Raw genomic sequence first — 13,809 nt, 5'->3', positions numbered from 1 at the left:
AAAGAGCTTGCTACAGCACCGATCGATCCAGCGCATGCGCACTAGATCCCATTGGTGTGAATGCACAGATGACCACTCGAAGATCACCAGTTCCTGGTAAGCAACCTGCTTATCTTCGACGTGGTCTCTGTGCTTCACACCAATGGGAGATTAACAAGCAGTAGCCTACCTGGAGGAGGGTGCTGGCAGGACTATTACTGCTAGCTGAAGATAAAATGCGACGTCCCATGTTGGTATTAGAGTTCTTTCGGACGTCTACGGCATAGTGCCTGATTAAGGTGTTAGGCGTGGCCCAAGCAGCGGCTTTGCAAATGTCCGGCAGTGGTACTCCCTGAAGGAAAGCAGTGGAAGTCACGACAGCCCTGGTAGAATGAGCCCTGATAAGGGCCAGGCAATGGCTGTTTGGTGATCTGGTAACATAGATGGATCAGTCCTACAATCCACTTCGACAGGCGTTGAGCCGTGATGCGAGTGTGCAGACGTGGAGGGTGACACTGCATATCACATGAGGTATACCGGTGCCGACGTGGATCGATGTCGGCAGCTTCCAATACCGTCAATGTCGATGACGGAGAAGGAGAACGCTCTGCATCCATCTGATGACTTAGGAGCTCTACCGTTTCGATGTCAGAGTAAGGAGGCTCCATTTGCTGGACAGGGGAGTCCAATACATGGATGGTCGGTATCGGTGGAGGGACTTGGGCCTCCGATATTGATACTGCCAGTGGAGCGGGAGGCACTATAGGGGCATCACCCAGTGCAGGCACTGCTTCCTTCCTCTTCTTCGCCGCCCTAAGGGACTTGGAGGTGCCCTTCTTTGCAGACTTATGCTCTGTACTTGCCTTAGCCTTCTTTTTGATCGGCGTGGAGGTGGACAATTGTGCCTTTGATGTCGAGGGCTTTGGTGTCGGGCGGTCGACATCGGAGGCAGGTCACGATGCTGGAGCTGTTGATGTAGACGGTCTCTCCTCCATCGCTGAGGCAGGAGCAAGGGCCGATTCAAGCAGCGCCACTTTAAGGCGTGCAGCGTGGTTCTTTCTCGTTTGGTTAGAGAAGCGAGCGCAGTGACGGTAGGACTCTGGTTTATGAGACTCTCCAATGCAAAAAATGCAGAGGGTATGACGGTCGGGAGGAGCAAGTTTGCTACCACAACGTTTGCATCTATTAAAAAATCCCCACTTCTTCTCCATAAAGAAGAGAAGTGGAGGGAACGGTTGGGGGGGGGGTAGCCCGAAGGCCTGAGGTAAATTCCCCTCAGACAAAAATTAAGTGGTTTTTTAAAAAGTTTTTGAAGAACGACTAAAAAAGAAAAATAAAGTATGGAAATACTTTCTAAGAGCTGTGAGGCAAAAGCGAACAGCGAACCGATCAGACCGACGAAGAAAGAGGTCTTTCCAACGCGGCAGTAAGAAAGGAACTGGCGGGATGTCCGCGCCCACCCCTCCGCGCATGCTCAAGGGACTGGGCGTGAAAATCTGTTGAAAGAGCTTGCTACAGCACCGATCGATCCAGCGCGTGCGCACTAGATCCCATTGGTGTCAAGCACAGAGACCACGTCGAAGATCTACAACTCCTCCATAAAAAAAGGAAGCAAAGGCCTTTGAAGGCATTCGAAATACCTTAAAAGACTTTAATAACAAATACTACAGGTATGCTCATCTGAATGGTTCTCCTCAACCAAGCCAAAACTCCATGCACAAGGTAAATCTGAATGTTGGGGAGACTTCTAACCCAGTAGCTCCCCTAACATTCTGCTTTTTTACATGCAAGGGTTGGTGGCATTTCTACCCAAATAGGTAATTCCCTGGCTAAAAGAAAGGGTATGTCTCAGAGAAGCTGTAGTGTATATTACTCCCAGCTCTCCTTCTAAGTTTCTAGGCCTAACCACTGTGAACTATTCAACAATGCGTATTTGAGGGACCAGGACGCAGAGCTTCTCTGCCATGACGACTGGCTGCCCTCACCCAGGCAAGCTCCCGTGGCCACACACCCCTCTGGGCAGAGCCACCGCATGGCCCTACCAGCCCACCTGCTTCACTGTTTCCTTTTGAGCAGAAGTCGTTTTGGCAGGTCCAGAATAAAGCGTACAAGTGGGATTTTTTTCAAAAAAGTTTACATGTATTTTAATAATTGTCCCGACTGAAGCTTGCTTTCTACAATTTCAGTACACAAACGCAGAAAATGGAAGTATCGGTGCCATTCTGACTCTACTAAAGTGTAGTTCTTTGACAAGAACATCACTTTATTTTTGTACCACAACTTATGCAGTAAGTTGAGCTGGGGGGGGTTTAAATTAGTATTTCAGAGCATTCAGGTAGACAATGCTGAAATTCAGCCTTCTGTGCCTGTCACTCAAATATTTCGATGGAGAGACTCTACCCCAGTATGGTTGTTTTATCGTGTGTTTATGTTTTATGTTTTATATATTTCGGCACATGGTGCCCTTAACTGTGAGCCACCCTGAGCCCGTTAGCGGGGAGGGCTGGATAGAAATTTGAAATAATAATAATAATAAATAAGTAAATAAATCCACATAATGGCCGGGGGGGGGGGGGGGAGAGCATACAGCACCGGGCACCGGGGTCCTTTTTCTGACACAGAATCTTGGGCTTCTCATGCAGAACTGCCAGCCAGCCTTGTACTCACCTCCCTTTTGGTTCTTATCAATGAGGGGCAAGGTGCTGTCATCGAAGGAGTTCCCACCCTGGCTCCTGGAGGCGTTATTCAGATGCACCTAAAGAGAATTTCTGACTATTTTTAATGTTACTTTATATTTACACCCAGGGCTTTTTTAACCTTCATTTTCAAGATACCTCCTCAGACCTTTGAAGCCATCTGATGCCTAGAATCCCCACCATATTTGGAAAGGGCAGGACTGCAAGAACAAAAGCTGTGCCTATGCAGACAGGACTACACCAATTACACCTGTAGATAAGACAAGAACCCACCAGCTTTCTCTTTGGTTCAGAGCTCTGCTATGTACTCTGGCACGGACACATACAGACCTCTGCTTTTTGTGAGTCTTCATGGCAGATGCGCAGCACCTTCCTTGAAGGGCAGAGGAGGCACGTTAAATGCTTCCTAGAATGGCTTCCTCAACAGAAGTTCACAATAAGGCAAACATTTCAACTCTGTTTGATAAAGGGCTACATGAATGGGTTGGCAGAAACTGGTTCTGTGCCAAGATGATGAAGCATTTTTTCTTCTGCTCAGCAGGTCTGGGACCATTTCGTTAAAAAATGTGAGTGCAACTCGTGTTGCCAGCCTCCAGGTGGGACCTGGAAACCTTCTCCACGGCCCCTCATTTATTGGTTCAAAAGCCACGTCATTATCAGTACAGCCCCTCCCCCCCAGGCCCCTCTGACATACTTTATTCAACCTAGAAATACCTGAAAATCAGATTTCTTCCACCCTTCTTTCTCAAGTGGCTTCCGCAGCTCTTTATATCCCCAGATTGTCTGCAGTACAAGGGCAGCTGCTCTGACTTCCCTCTCTGAACGATTCCTAGAAGGAGGGACCAAGATGCATGTGAGCCTGAATACGGCCACCTACAAGCCTGTAGGAATGCTCGACGCAGCCCACAATGCCCTGCTGCTAGGGCTGCACTCACCCAGATTTGTTGACCAGCACCAGTTTCTCGATGCCTTGCGTCTCCCGCAGTTTCTTTGCTGCTTCCAAGTTGTCCACAATGACCTCATTTATAGTATTCAGCACAGAGACCACAGTATCTTCAGAGAGGTTCTTAGCTGGCATCTGCTGCCCCCCTGGCAAGTTTTTCACTAAACTGGGGATAGCATGTTTACCTAGAGTTGAGAGTAGATCAGAGTCACCGTCAGAGAAAACGGACAAAAAGACAGAAATATGACAAGTTCCTATGAAGTGGTCTCTGCCTTGCTGTGTACACCCTGAAGGTCCTGCTCAGTTTTCCACTGTTCTGCTACCAAAAAGGATAGAGCCTGCATAGCACAAACGTCGCAAAGTCTTGGGACCTTATTCAAGAAGCCCCATTAGTTTGCTCTGCCAAGAGTTGTCAATTCTTGGTTTGGTTAGGAAGAAGCAACAAAAATAATGTAATCTCACCTCAAGGCCCCTGCTGGCACCTGTTACTACAGTGGTAGGCCACAACCCGGACTATTCTAGTGCGACTTTCAAAAAATGTTCAAAACTAAGAGAAGCACATAAGTTACCCTCAGAGCCGATGGGCAGGCAGAAGGAGGCCCACGAGAGCCTCCCCCCCTCCCCCCCAAACCGTGGTCCTTCCCTAGAATCTGGGCCCATTTTCTGTTCTTCCAAATTACATCCTTCTTCTCAAAAAGATGTACTCTAAAACTTCACAGAAATGGTTGGTTTTAACCTACAATTTCAACTAGAAGAGTTCACCCATATCAGGACTGGCTCTCCCTTTTGTTTTAATGGAGTGCCAAATCCTGATATATATCAAGCTACACATTCATTGAGGAACACTTAAGCCATTCAAGGTTTTCTACATGCAGCCCTCCTGCACATGTTCCACGATGAGCCTTGATTTTAAAAAATGCTCCCTTAGAGACATACGGTCTGCACACTGTGTCCAGATGCCATGGGCAAAGCAAGCCTTGCAATCTGTAAAAAAATCCCCTTTCCTGGCTCTCAACGTATTTCAGGAAGGACTGAAAGACTATGATTTGGTAGCTAGGTTTAAAATAAGCGTGCATGCCTCCTTACGTGTGTAAGTAAAAATTTCCCTGGATAGGGAAAGCGCAAAACGCAAAACAAGCTCCTCCCCTCCTCCGCTTACTGTTCTCACCTATCAGCTCTTTGTTGCGGGCATCCACGGCCAGGTTGCGCAAGGCTCCAGACGCGGCCTTTACCACACGCTCATCATGGGTTAGAAGGTCAGCAATGGCAGAGAGGCCTTTTTCCTGGCGCAATGCGGAGCGAATGTACCGCCCGTACTGCAAGAGACAACATGAGCATGGAGCACAAGAGAGACGGCATCAGTGACTGCAGGAGACTCCCCCTGCAAAGTAGCTTCCTGCTCACAGTGGTACTTCAAACAAGAGGCCCCATCCTTAATTTTGCTCCCCAGCCTCACCAACTTTTCTCCAGGGGGTCACCGTTTCCTTAGAAGCATTCCTACGGCCCAAACCCAATTGATTCAGTACTGCAGCAATGTGCCCTCCCCAGCACCGGCTATTCAAAAGTTAGCCTACGTGCTCAAAGTGGCCTGATAATCTTCCTCACCACAATTTTGACTCATTGATCTATTCTGGAAATTCCCCACTACTCAGAGGCAAAGTCATAAAAGGAGAAGACATCCAAGTCTGTTTTGAAATGGGACCTAGATGGAAATTCTCACAGTCATTACACTGATAACAGTTCACTCAGGACTTACTCCGTGGCGGCTGCCTTCAAAAACTGATCAGCAACCAGATACTATGCGCTGGTCAAAAATGCTCAAAGTGGGAGGAGGAGAGGGGGAAAAGAGAATGCTTCTTGACCTCCCCTTTCCCTCCTCTGACCTCCCCATTCTTACTCCTTACCAATATCATCTTTGCCCATCTCTGGCTTACTTTTCTGCCCGCCGCCCACACACCTGCCCTCCACTCCCACCTGGCACAACAAAGCACAAGACACCCCAACTCTGGGATGCTCTTTTCAGATCCCTTTAATTAGCAACTCCTGGCAGCAGTTAATGAGTCAAATCTGAAAAACTCAAAAAGGTTACAAGGAGAGGAAGGAAAGGGTAAGAGGCTGTGGGTATAGGAGATGAGGAAAGAAGTGACGGTGACAGCAGAACATGGGGAAAACTGGAGCAATGGGGATGAAAAGGGAGGGGATCGAAATATCACACAACTGCACTCATTTCACACTCTAGCAAGGTCATGCTAAAGAAAGATCCTACAAGCCAGGCTTCAGCAGTACGTGGATAGAGAACTGCCAGAAGTACAAGCTGGTTTCCGAAGAGGGAGAGGAACTAGAGATCAGATTGGCAACATTTGCTGGATTATGGAGAAAGCAAGGGAGTACCAGAAAAACATCAACTTCTGCTTCATTGACTACGCTAAAGCCTTTGACTGTGTGGATCACAACAAACTTTGGCAACAACCTCAGATATGCAGACGATACCACTCTGATGGCAGAAAGTGAAGAGGACCTAAAGAACCTCTTGCTAAGCGTGAAGGAGGAGAGCACAAAAGTGGGCTTGAAGCGCAACATCCAAAAAACTAAGATCATGGCATCTGGCCCCATCACTCCTTGGCAAATAGAAGGGGAAGTCGTGGAAGTAGTGACAGACTTCACGTTCCTGGGATCCCAGATCACCGCAGACTGTGACAGCAGCCATGAAATTAAAAGACGCCTGCTCCTTGGGAGGAAAGCGATGGCGAACCTAAACAGCATGATAAAAAGTAGAGACATCACCCTGCCAACAAAAGTCCGCATGGTCAAAGCAATGGTATTCCCAGTAGTCATGTATGGCTGCGAGAGTTGGACCATGAGGAAGGCCGAGCACCGAAGAATAGATTATTTTGAACTATGGTGCTGGAGAAGACCCTGACGCTGGGAAAGACTGAAGGTCAAAGAAGACGGGGACGCCAAAGGATGAGATGGTTAGACAGTGTCATAGATGCAACGAACATGAAATTGAGCAAATTTCAGAGGACGGCGGAAGACAGGAGGGCCTGGCGTGATGTGGTCCATGGGGTCGCGAAGAGTCGGACTCGACTGTGCGACCGAACAACAACAACAGAAAGCAAATCAAGAGTAAGAAGAGCAGACCGAGCAAAGATCTGCTTCCCTGCATGCAGAGAGGGAGCATGCAGCACAAACCTTCCTTTCGCTGCCTCTGCCAAAGGTAGTTCCAACCTTGCAAGCAGGGCCTGACCTTCAGTGGCAGGGCTGAACCCAAGGCACCGCCCATGAGCATCTTATAAGCAGCAGCAGACTTGTGAGCACACACGGCCACAGATACGGCATGAGATGGTTCTCTCGTACCCATTCTTTAAAAAACAGGAGCCAACGTCACTCACCGTCCAGCGGCCGGCACACAGGTTCTGGATGGCTCCTGCTGAGGCCTCTAGGATAGGAGCAGTTTTGCTCTCCTTCAACAGTGAGATGTATACGCGGACAACTTCTGGCTGGAAGAGAAGCTCATATCCTAGCAAAGGAAGATAAGAGAAGTCACAGATGAATGTACGGGGGGGGGGGGGGGGGGGGGAGACGGGGGGGGGGAAGGGGTGGGGCTTAAGAGAACCGAATGCTTTAAGAGGCCATGAAGCTACTCCGTCCTCTTTGGGCGGGGAGGGGGTGCACCAAGACGTGCTGCTTTTAGCACCATCAGACTGGAATATTCTGCACCCCGGAATAAGTGGCCGTCTGATAGACACGCACCATCCACCAGGAGTACACTTCCATTTCCAGATCTGATCAGGAAATACAGAACTGGAGCACTCTGGACAGGAGGCTCTTCAGACTTTCCCTGAACACCGCCAGCAAGAGGGGAGGAGAAGGGAAAGGGGGAGGTTAGACTCATACCCTCCGGCCCTCCACTCAGAGCGGCTCACAAACTCCTCTCCCTTCCCCTCCCCACAACAGACACCCCCTGTGAGGTAGGTGAGGCTGAGAGAGCTCTGAGAGAACTGCTCTTTCAAGGACAGCTCTGACAGATCTATGGCTTGCCCAAGGTCATCCAGCAGCTGCAAGTGGAGGAGTGGGGGAATCAAACCTGGTATCTAACAGTTTCCTATGTATTTTAACTGTTTTTTACTCTTCTAAAGTTGTTTTAATAAGTTTTGTTTGGGAGAGAAGTTTATTTTAATGGTTTTATAATGTATTTTATCATGTATGCTTTAAATTGTTAGCCACCTTGGTGGCCCTTGAGTGGGCAGAAAGGCGTTTAGTAAAATAACAAATAAATAATAAATAAGAGAACCCATGTTTAGCAGAGCTGGTCCTCTCAGATATCAGGGTAGCTGAAATCTCCCATAATTATTCTTTCCTTGCTTTGCTGAAACATCTGTCATGTTGCACTGAATACAAAATACTTTTTTTTCTGACTGTCACTGGACCCCTGGATGCTGATGTTACACCTTTTGGGTCTGGTTACTGAGACCACAGAACAAGATTGGCCATTTTCCCATCACACCTACATGCCACACCTTTGTTAAAGAGTTGGGATCACTTTTAAAGTAGAAGACAACTCTGAATCTCCACCCAACCCCCAATAAAACATGTCTCAACAGCTTGTGACTCATGTCCTTTGCCTTAGTTAAGGGTGTGCATGTGGAACTACATGTAGCAAGAATCCACAGACAACGAGATAAGAGTCGCAGAAGAAGAGCCTTCCTCCTCTCCATTCCCTTGTTATGCTTTTAGGGTAAAGGTACCTTTTGCAGGAGTTTGTCTTTTGGGGAAGTCCACTATATCAGCAGAAGGATCCTCTGTTGGTTTTTTACCTTGAAAGAGAGGAAATGATATTAGAGAAAGGAAGGAGAATCTCCCAAGGCACTGCCCATACTCACTAATAAGGGGATTCTATTGCCCCATTTGATTCTTCTGCCTACTGAGGACAACTGAAGTTTCAAGACAAAGAGCAGTGTTCGGGTCTGCCCAGTATTAGGTGGGATGTAAACACAGGACCTTGACTCAGGTCAGAACGATGGTCCATCTAGACCAGTCCCATGTAGGGTGCCTGGGAAGTCTCCCAGCATTCTCAGGAAAGACCACCCCACCCCACCCCACCCCACTCCTGTGCTTCCAGGAGGTGCCAGAACCTGAATTTGGGACTACATACATGCAAAGCATATGCTCTACCACTGCACTGGGATCCCTCCACAGTTCATTCAAACTTCCAAAAGTCAGGGAAGTTCTTCTGCTGACAACTGTCTCGCAAACCTACTTTTCCATTTCACAACAGCATCAAGAACAGAAAATTGCTGCTGTTAGAGGAATGGCTCCGTTTCCTCAGCATCCCCACCCAGAAGATACACAAGGTGCAAAAGTTAGTGCAATGCCTTTACCAAAAAGTAACTGGCAAGAATACTCTGACTGCACCCAAAAGAATCCCTGTGCAATTCCATCTGGATAAAATACTAAGCAAAGTTTGGATCTACCACATGTATATCATTTAGCCGGTCCCCAAGAAACCGTGTTTAGTGCCTAGGGTGGCCGAGGCCAAGTAGGAAGAGCAACATCAGATCAGGAAGAGCCAGAAACCCTCCCAACCAGCCACTGGGAACCCTGATCAGCAGCAGAGCTTCTGCGCATCACACTGTCCTGGAGAAGGCAGATGAGACATAAAGGTGCCTCTCTGCTTTTGTGTGCATTACTCCATGCCCCTTTTCCCCACTAGAGGCTGTGTGGAAATGCCACTCCGTGCACTGTTCAAAGGTGAAACGGGACTGGCTACAGAGTGCAAGTCGACCCTCGGAACTGTGGGCCATCACTCCAAACTCCCCCATAAGTGCATGTATATGCTTAGGGTTGCCAGGTCTGTGTTGGGAAATTCCTGGAGATTTGAGGGTGAAGCCTGGCGAGGGCGGGGTCCGGGGAAGGGGAGGAACCTCGGTGGGGCATGAGGCCACGGAGTCTTCTCTCCCAAACGCCCACTTTCTCTCTCTAGGGGAACTGACCTGCCTTCCGGATATCAGTTGTAGTTCTGGGGGGTCTCTAGGCCCCACTTGGAGGTCTGCAACCCTATATACAACCCACGCATTTTCAAAGTGGTCTGTTGCATTCACACTTTAGAAGTGTATACTTAACACAAACTTAGATTTACGCCTCTGAGGGGACTTTAAGCCAGCCCTCACCTCACTCGGCTGTATGTATTCTGGCCATTCTACTGATCTCCCCACACAATGTGCAAGCAGAAGGCCAGCCCTCTGCCCCCACGAACGGGAGGCAGCGCAGAACACAGCAACTTTCACAGAAGTCCTGTTTCTTGACTAAGCTGCTGGATGAGTGAGCCCAGAGTGGCAAGGGCAGAGGGAAGACTTGGAAGCCGTTTGCAACGCTACAGATTTTTAAAACCAAAGTTATGCATGCCAAAGAGCTCAGCTTACCTCTTGAGAACCACTCGTCTTTTGGCGGAGAGAAGGACAGGGAAGAAGGGAGGCAATAGAGAAGAGGTGCCAGCAGGACCACAGGCCGTTTGGAAGGAAAGCAAAGAGAAGGGGAAACAGGCCCCAGATTAGTGGAAGGCCCAGCCACCACCTTGATTGACACCCCCCCCCCCAAAAGCCCACCATATGTGATATTAGGCCATGACAGGTAAAGAGCAGGAGAGCCAGAAAGTTACCACAGCTACAAAAGGCTCCTGTGGCAAGCAGCAGCTTGTCCTCAAGTGCTAGAAAACTCCCTCCCTAAATCTGGAGAAACGGCACAGCCCCAGGACCTTACCTTTGCCCTTTTTGGCACCAAAGCAGCTGGCGGCATGGGGGCCTGTGCTATTGGCAACGTTGAGGGGTGCTTCCTTATAGTTCTCTGCATTGGGGATCTCACGGTGCACCTGATAGGATAAGTTCCTCAGAAGGCAGACACAGTTTTCCACAAGCTGGCAAAAAGACAAAACCCCCTCAAGTTAAGTGTGAGGGTCACTCACATCCGGGCGGGCAAGGACAGTAAGCGTTCTGCACCTTAGTGCAAGGATTCTCAGGGAGCCTGCTCGCCAGTGGTAGCCCACCAGTGCTGAAGGTCATCATGAATCGGCCCTGAACACAATCAGCTCAGGAAGAACAAGGAACTGCACCACACAGCTGGACCACAACACTACATCTGCTGGACAGTCGATCGAAAGGAGCCCCCCGGAGAGTCTGCAACACTGACGTCGTACAGGCACCCCTCAGTCTATTAGGTTTGGGTCTGCAACTGCTTTGGGAAAGGTGCGAGTGGTGACCATGCCCATCCCTCACATCTCTCTGTCCCAAAGGACGAGGAGTTGGCCAGAGGTGCAGGAAGCCAGTGTGTGGTGCAGGGCTCAGTACTGGACTAGGTTCCGACAGACTCCAGGTTTGAATCCCCAATCTGTCGTGGAAGTTTCCTGGGTGACCTTGGACCATTTGTACCCTCTCAGACTAAGCCTACCACACAGGGTTGTTGTGAGAATAAAATGGAGTAAATTACTTAAGTGGCTTTTGGTCTCCATTAGGGAGAATGGCAGGGTCTAAATGAAGAAACATAAAATGAAAACCATGGCGCTGACTCACGAGAAAGCGGGAAGGGAGAGAAAAGAAAGACGGCTTCCAGGATCAGATATTTTTTCCTGGAAATAAAGGACAGTCCCATCCTGCTCTTGCATGCAGCTCTAACGCTAAAAGTGATCTGGGGACCCAGGGTGCTGGACTCCACTGGACAGATGCTACAGGCTATAATCCACGCAGCCCCAAATGGGAGTGCAGATTTCTTAAGCCATCTATACAAGGAGAGGAGAAGAGGACAATCTAGCCATGGTGGTCCTGAAATAAGAGATGAAAAATGATCCTCACGCGACATTACTGCTTCTTCCCGCCAATCCTCTTCCAGAAGAGGATACCCCAGACTGCTTTTTTAAAAAAAATTATTTTATCTTAATCCACACTATTACAACACTATTAAACAATCGGAAAGGTTACAAAAAGAAGGAAGAGGTCGTTCAAAAGCAGATTTAACAGTAAACACGAAGAGATGAGTTCTACTAGATTACAAACATGAACATTTGCAACCATTGTTACTCTTTTGGTTCACAATGCAATTAGAAGAACAATAAATTCCTATATATCGGGTTATTAGGAATTATTTCACAGTTTTCTAAGTAACTCGGGGAAATTTTCAAAATGCAATAAAGGCAATATATTCCGATTCCACGGCCAAAATCAGTATAAATAACACTCTAAGCAGATCAATAGAATTAAACAGAGGAACCAGACAAGGGTGCCCAATGTCACCTATACTATTTGCATTAGCAATAGAACCTCTAGCGAATGCAATTAGACAACACTCTGGAATTACGGGTATAACAACAGAACAAACGTCTGCCTTTACGCCGATGACCCCAGACTGCTTTTCAAAGCCCTTCACAGATTGCCTTTCTCTAGACAAAGGAATGACAATCAAGGAAGAGCGATCTGCTTTCTTAACAGTCAGAACAAACTGTCTCTGGCTCTAAAAGAAGCACCACTGCCAAGACGCATGGTAGTTTGTAGGAGGAATAATGCTGCCCGCCCCACATTCTTTACCTTGCTGTCTGAATCTTTCTGGCCAATTTCTGACTGGACAATGTATATAAGAGCATCCACCAGTCCGTCACACTCCCGCAGCTTTCGACGGGCTTCGCTTCTCTCTGAACTGACATTTCTACAAATTAGAAATACATTAAAAAGGAGGACATATTCGTAAGTAATGACTAAGTTTTGATGCATCGTCCTCTCTTGCCCGGGAAAAAAAGAAAACAGACATCTTTAGCCTCTTGTGTTATACTTAAGTGTCAACTGAGGATTCTGACAAACCAAAGTTGGAACGGAATGCCAAACCCTCTGCGTCCCAATGGTCTGCTTGTCATACATAAAGAGTTGCTGACCAGTGTTCCCTCTAAGGTGAGTTAGTGTGTGCTAGCTCACAGTTTTTTAGCCTCCAGCTCACACATTTTTGTCCTTGCTCAGGAAGGATGGCTCCAGAGCAAACTAATTTATGCAGTAGGCAAATGGCTTGCTCACAGCTTTAACGCCAGGAGCTCACCAAGTAGAACTTTTGCTCACAAGACTCCACAGCTTAGAGGGAACATTGTTGCTGACAATCCCAATCATACACTTGCCAAGCTCGCTGAGGCAGGGAAGACAAGGTAGCCATTCCTTTCCTTCACCATGTGGACCCTTCCCCTCCCCAAATTAAAGATGCAGACACCATAGTGCAGGACACTCGTGGCCTATAGTTTAGAATTCAATATGGTGGCTTGGATCCTATGGACATGTTGCTCTACCATGAAGCATTCCTCCTCTTTCACTAGTATGTCAGCCTGCGCATTGAAGAGGGGCAAACTGAAGCACGAGCAGAACACGGAGCATGCTTCAGGGCATGTTGTCCAGCACACACAGAATGCGTCCATAGGACCCAAGCCTTCGAGACAACCAGTTGACAGCTCTTTGTTCTCCAATGAAAGCATCTTCAGTTTGTTACAAGGAGACCACCCTCAGCAATAAAACTGAGATTTTCCCACAGACTTCCTAGGAGCTGGAAGAACAAAGAACCACAAACCAACAAAGAAGCTGATCTTTCCCTGCTGGTTGGGCTGAAGATCTATCAAAAGCAGAGAGAAAAAAATCACAAAACATAAGGCAAAGTTACACTGAGGATATTTACAACTGCAGGACAGCTTCAGCTTACCTAAGGCAGCCAATGGTGTTGGTGAGCACCGACTCCCACTCTATGTGGCGGGGTTTGCAGTCTTCACTGGGCTCCTTCTCCCACCCGGAGCGCGGAAGGATGACCTCATCGGTGAGGGCATGTAAGGCATTATCCACAATGGCCATCTTTATTGAGTCATGAGAAGAGAGGTTCCAGAGCGTTCCTGAAAAGGAGAGCATCAGTGCAGTGCGAGTCCTTTACAACACATCAAAGAGAGGCCTAAGAGGCCTGAAACTCATGCCTCCCTCCAAAAGAGGCTGCTCTTACCTGTAATGACTTCAGTGAGGTCCAGGTCACGTGCCTTCCTCAGCAGTCGCACCAGAGCAGGGACGCCATCACAGTTCTTGATGGCGACCTTGTTGTCCTGGTCCTTGCCGAATGAGATGTTCTTGAGGGCCCCGCAGGCGGCATAGTGCACCTCCTTCTTGGGGTGGTCCAGCAGCCCCACCAGAA

The 13,809-nt window shown here is 48.3% G+C and overlaps 1 protein-coding gene across 1 annotated transcript in view; it reads right to left on the bottom strand.

The window, feature by feature from the left end:
• The window catches only part of CTNND1 (catenin delta 1), a 38,502-nt gene that overhangs the window by 7,316 nt on the left and 17,377 nt on the right, over positions 1-13,809 (bottom strand). Inside the window, 11 exon segments of the mRNA XM_015409531.1 lie at positions 2,647-2,734; positions 3,390-3,504; positions 3,611-3,803; positions 4,787-4,934; positions 7,011-7,138; positions 8,367-8,435; positions 10,041-10,058; positions 10,378-10,531; positions 12,192-12,309; positions 13,336-13,519; positions 13,624-13,809. The exon segment at positions 13,624-13,809 is cut by the window's right edge and continues 12 nt beyond it. Coding sequence (XP_015265017.1) covers positions 2,647-2,734; positions 3,390-3,504; positions 3,611-3,803; positions 4,787-4,934; positions 7,011-7,138; positions 8,367-8,435; positions 10,041-10,058; positions 10,378-10,531; positions 12,192-12,309; positions 13,336-13,519; positions 13,624-13,809 — 1,401 coding nt within the window.

Source organism: Gekko japonicus, unplaced genomic scaffold (genome assembly GCF_001447785.1).
Source record: "Gekko japonicus isolate JY-2015 unplaced genomic scaffold, Gekko_japonicus_V1.1 scaffold1169, whole genome shotgun sequence".
Lineage (NCBI taxonomy): Eukaryota > Metazoa > Chordata > Lepidosauria > Squamata > Gekkonidae > Gekko > Gekko japonicus.
This window is presented reverse-complemented; position numbering and strand designations above follow the sequence as displayed.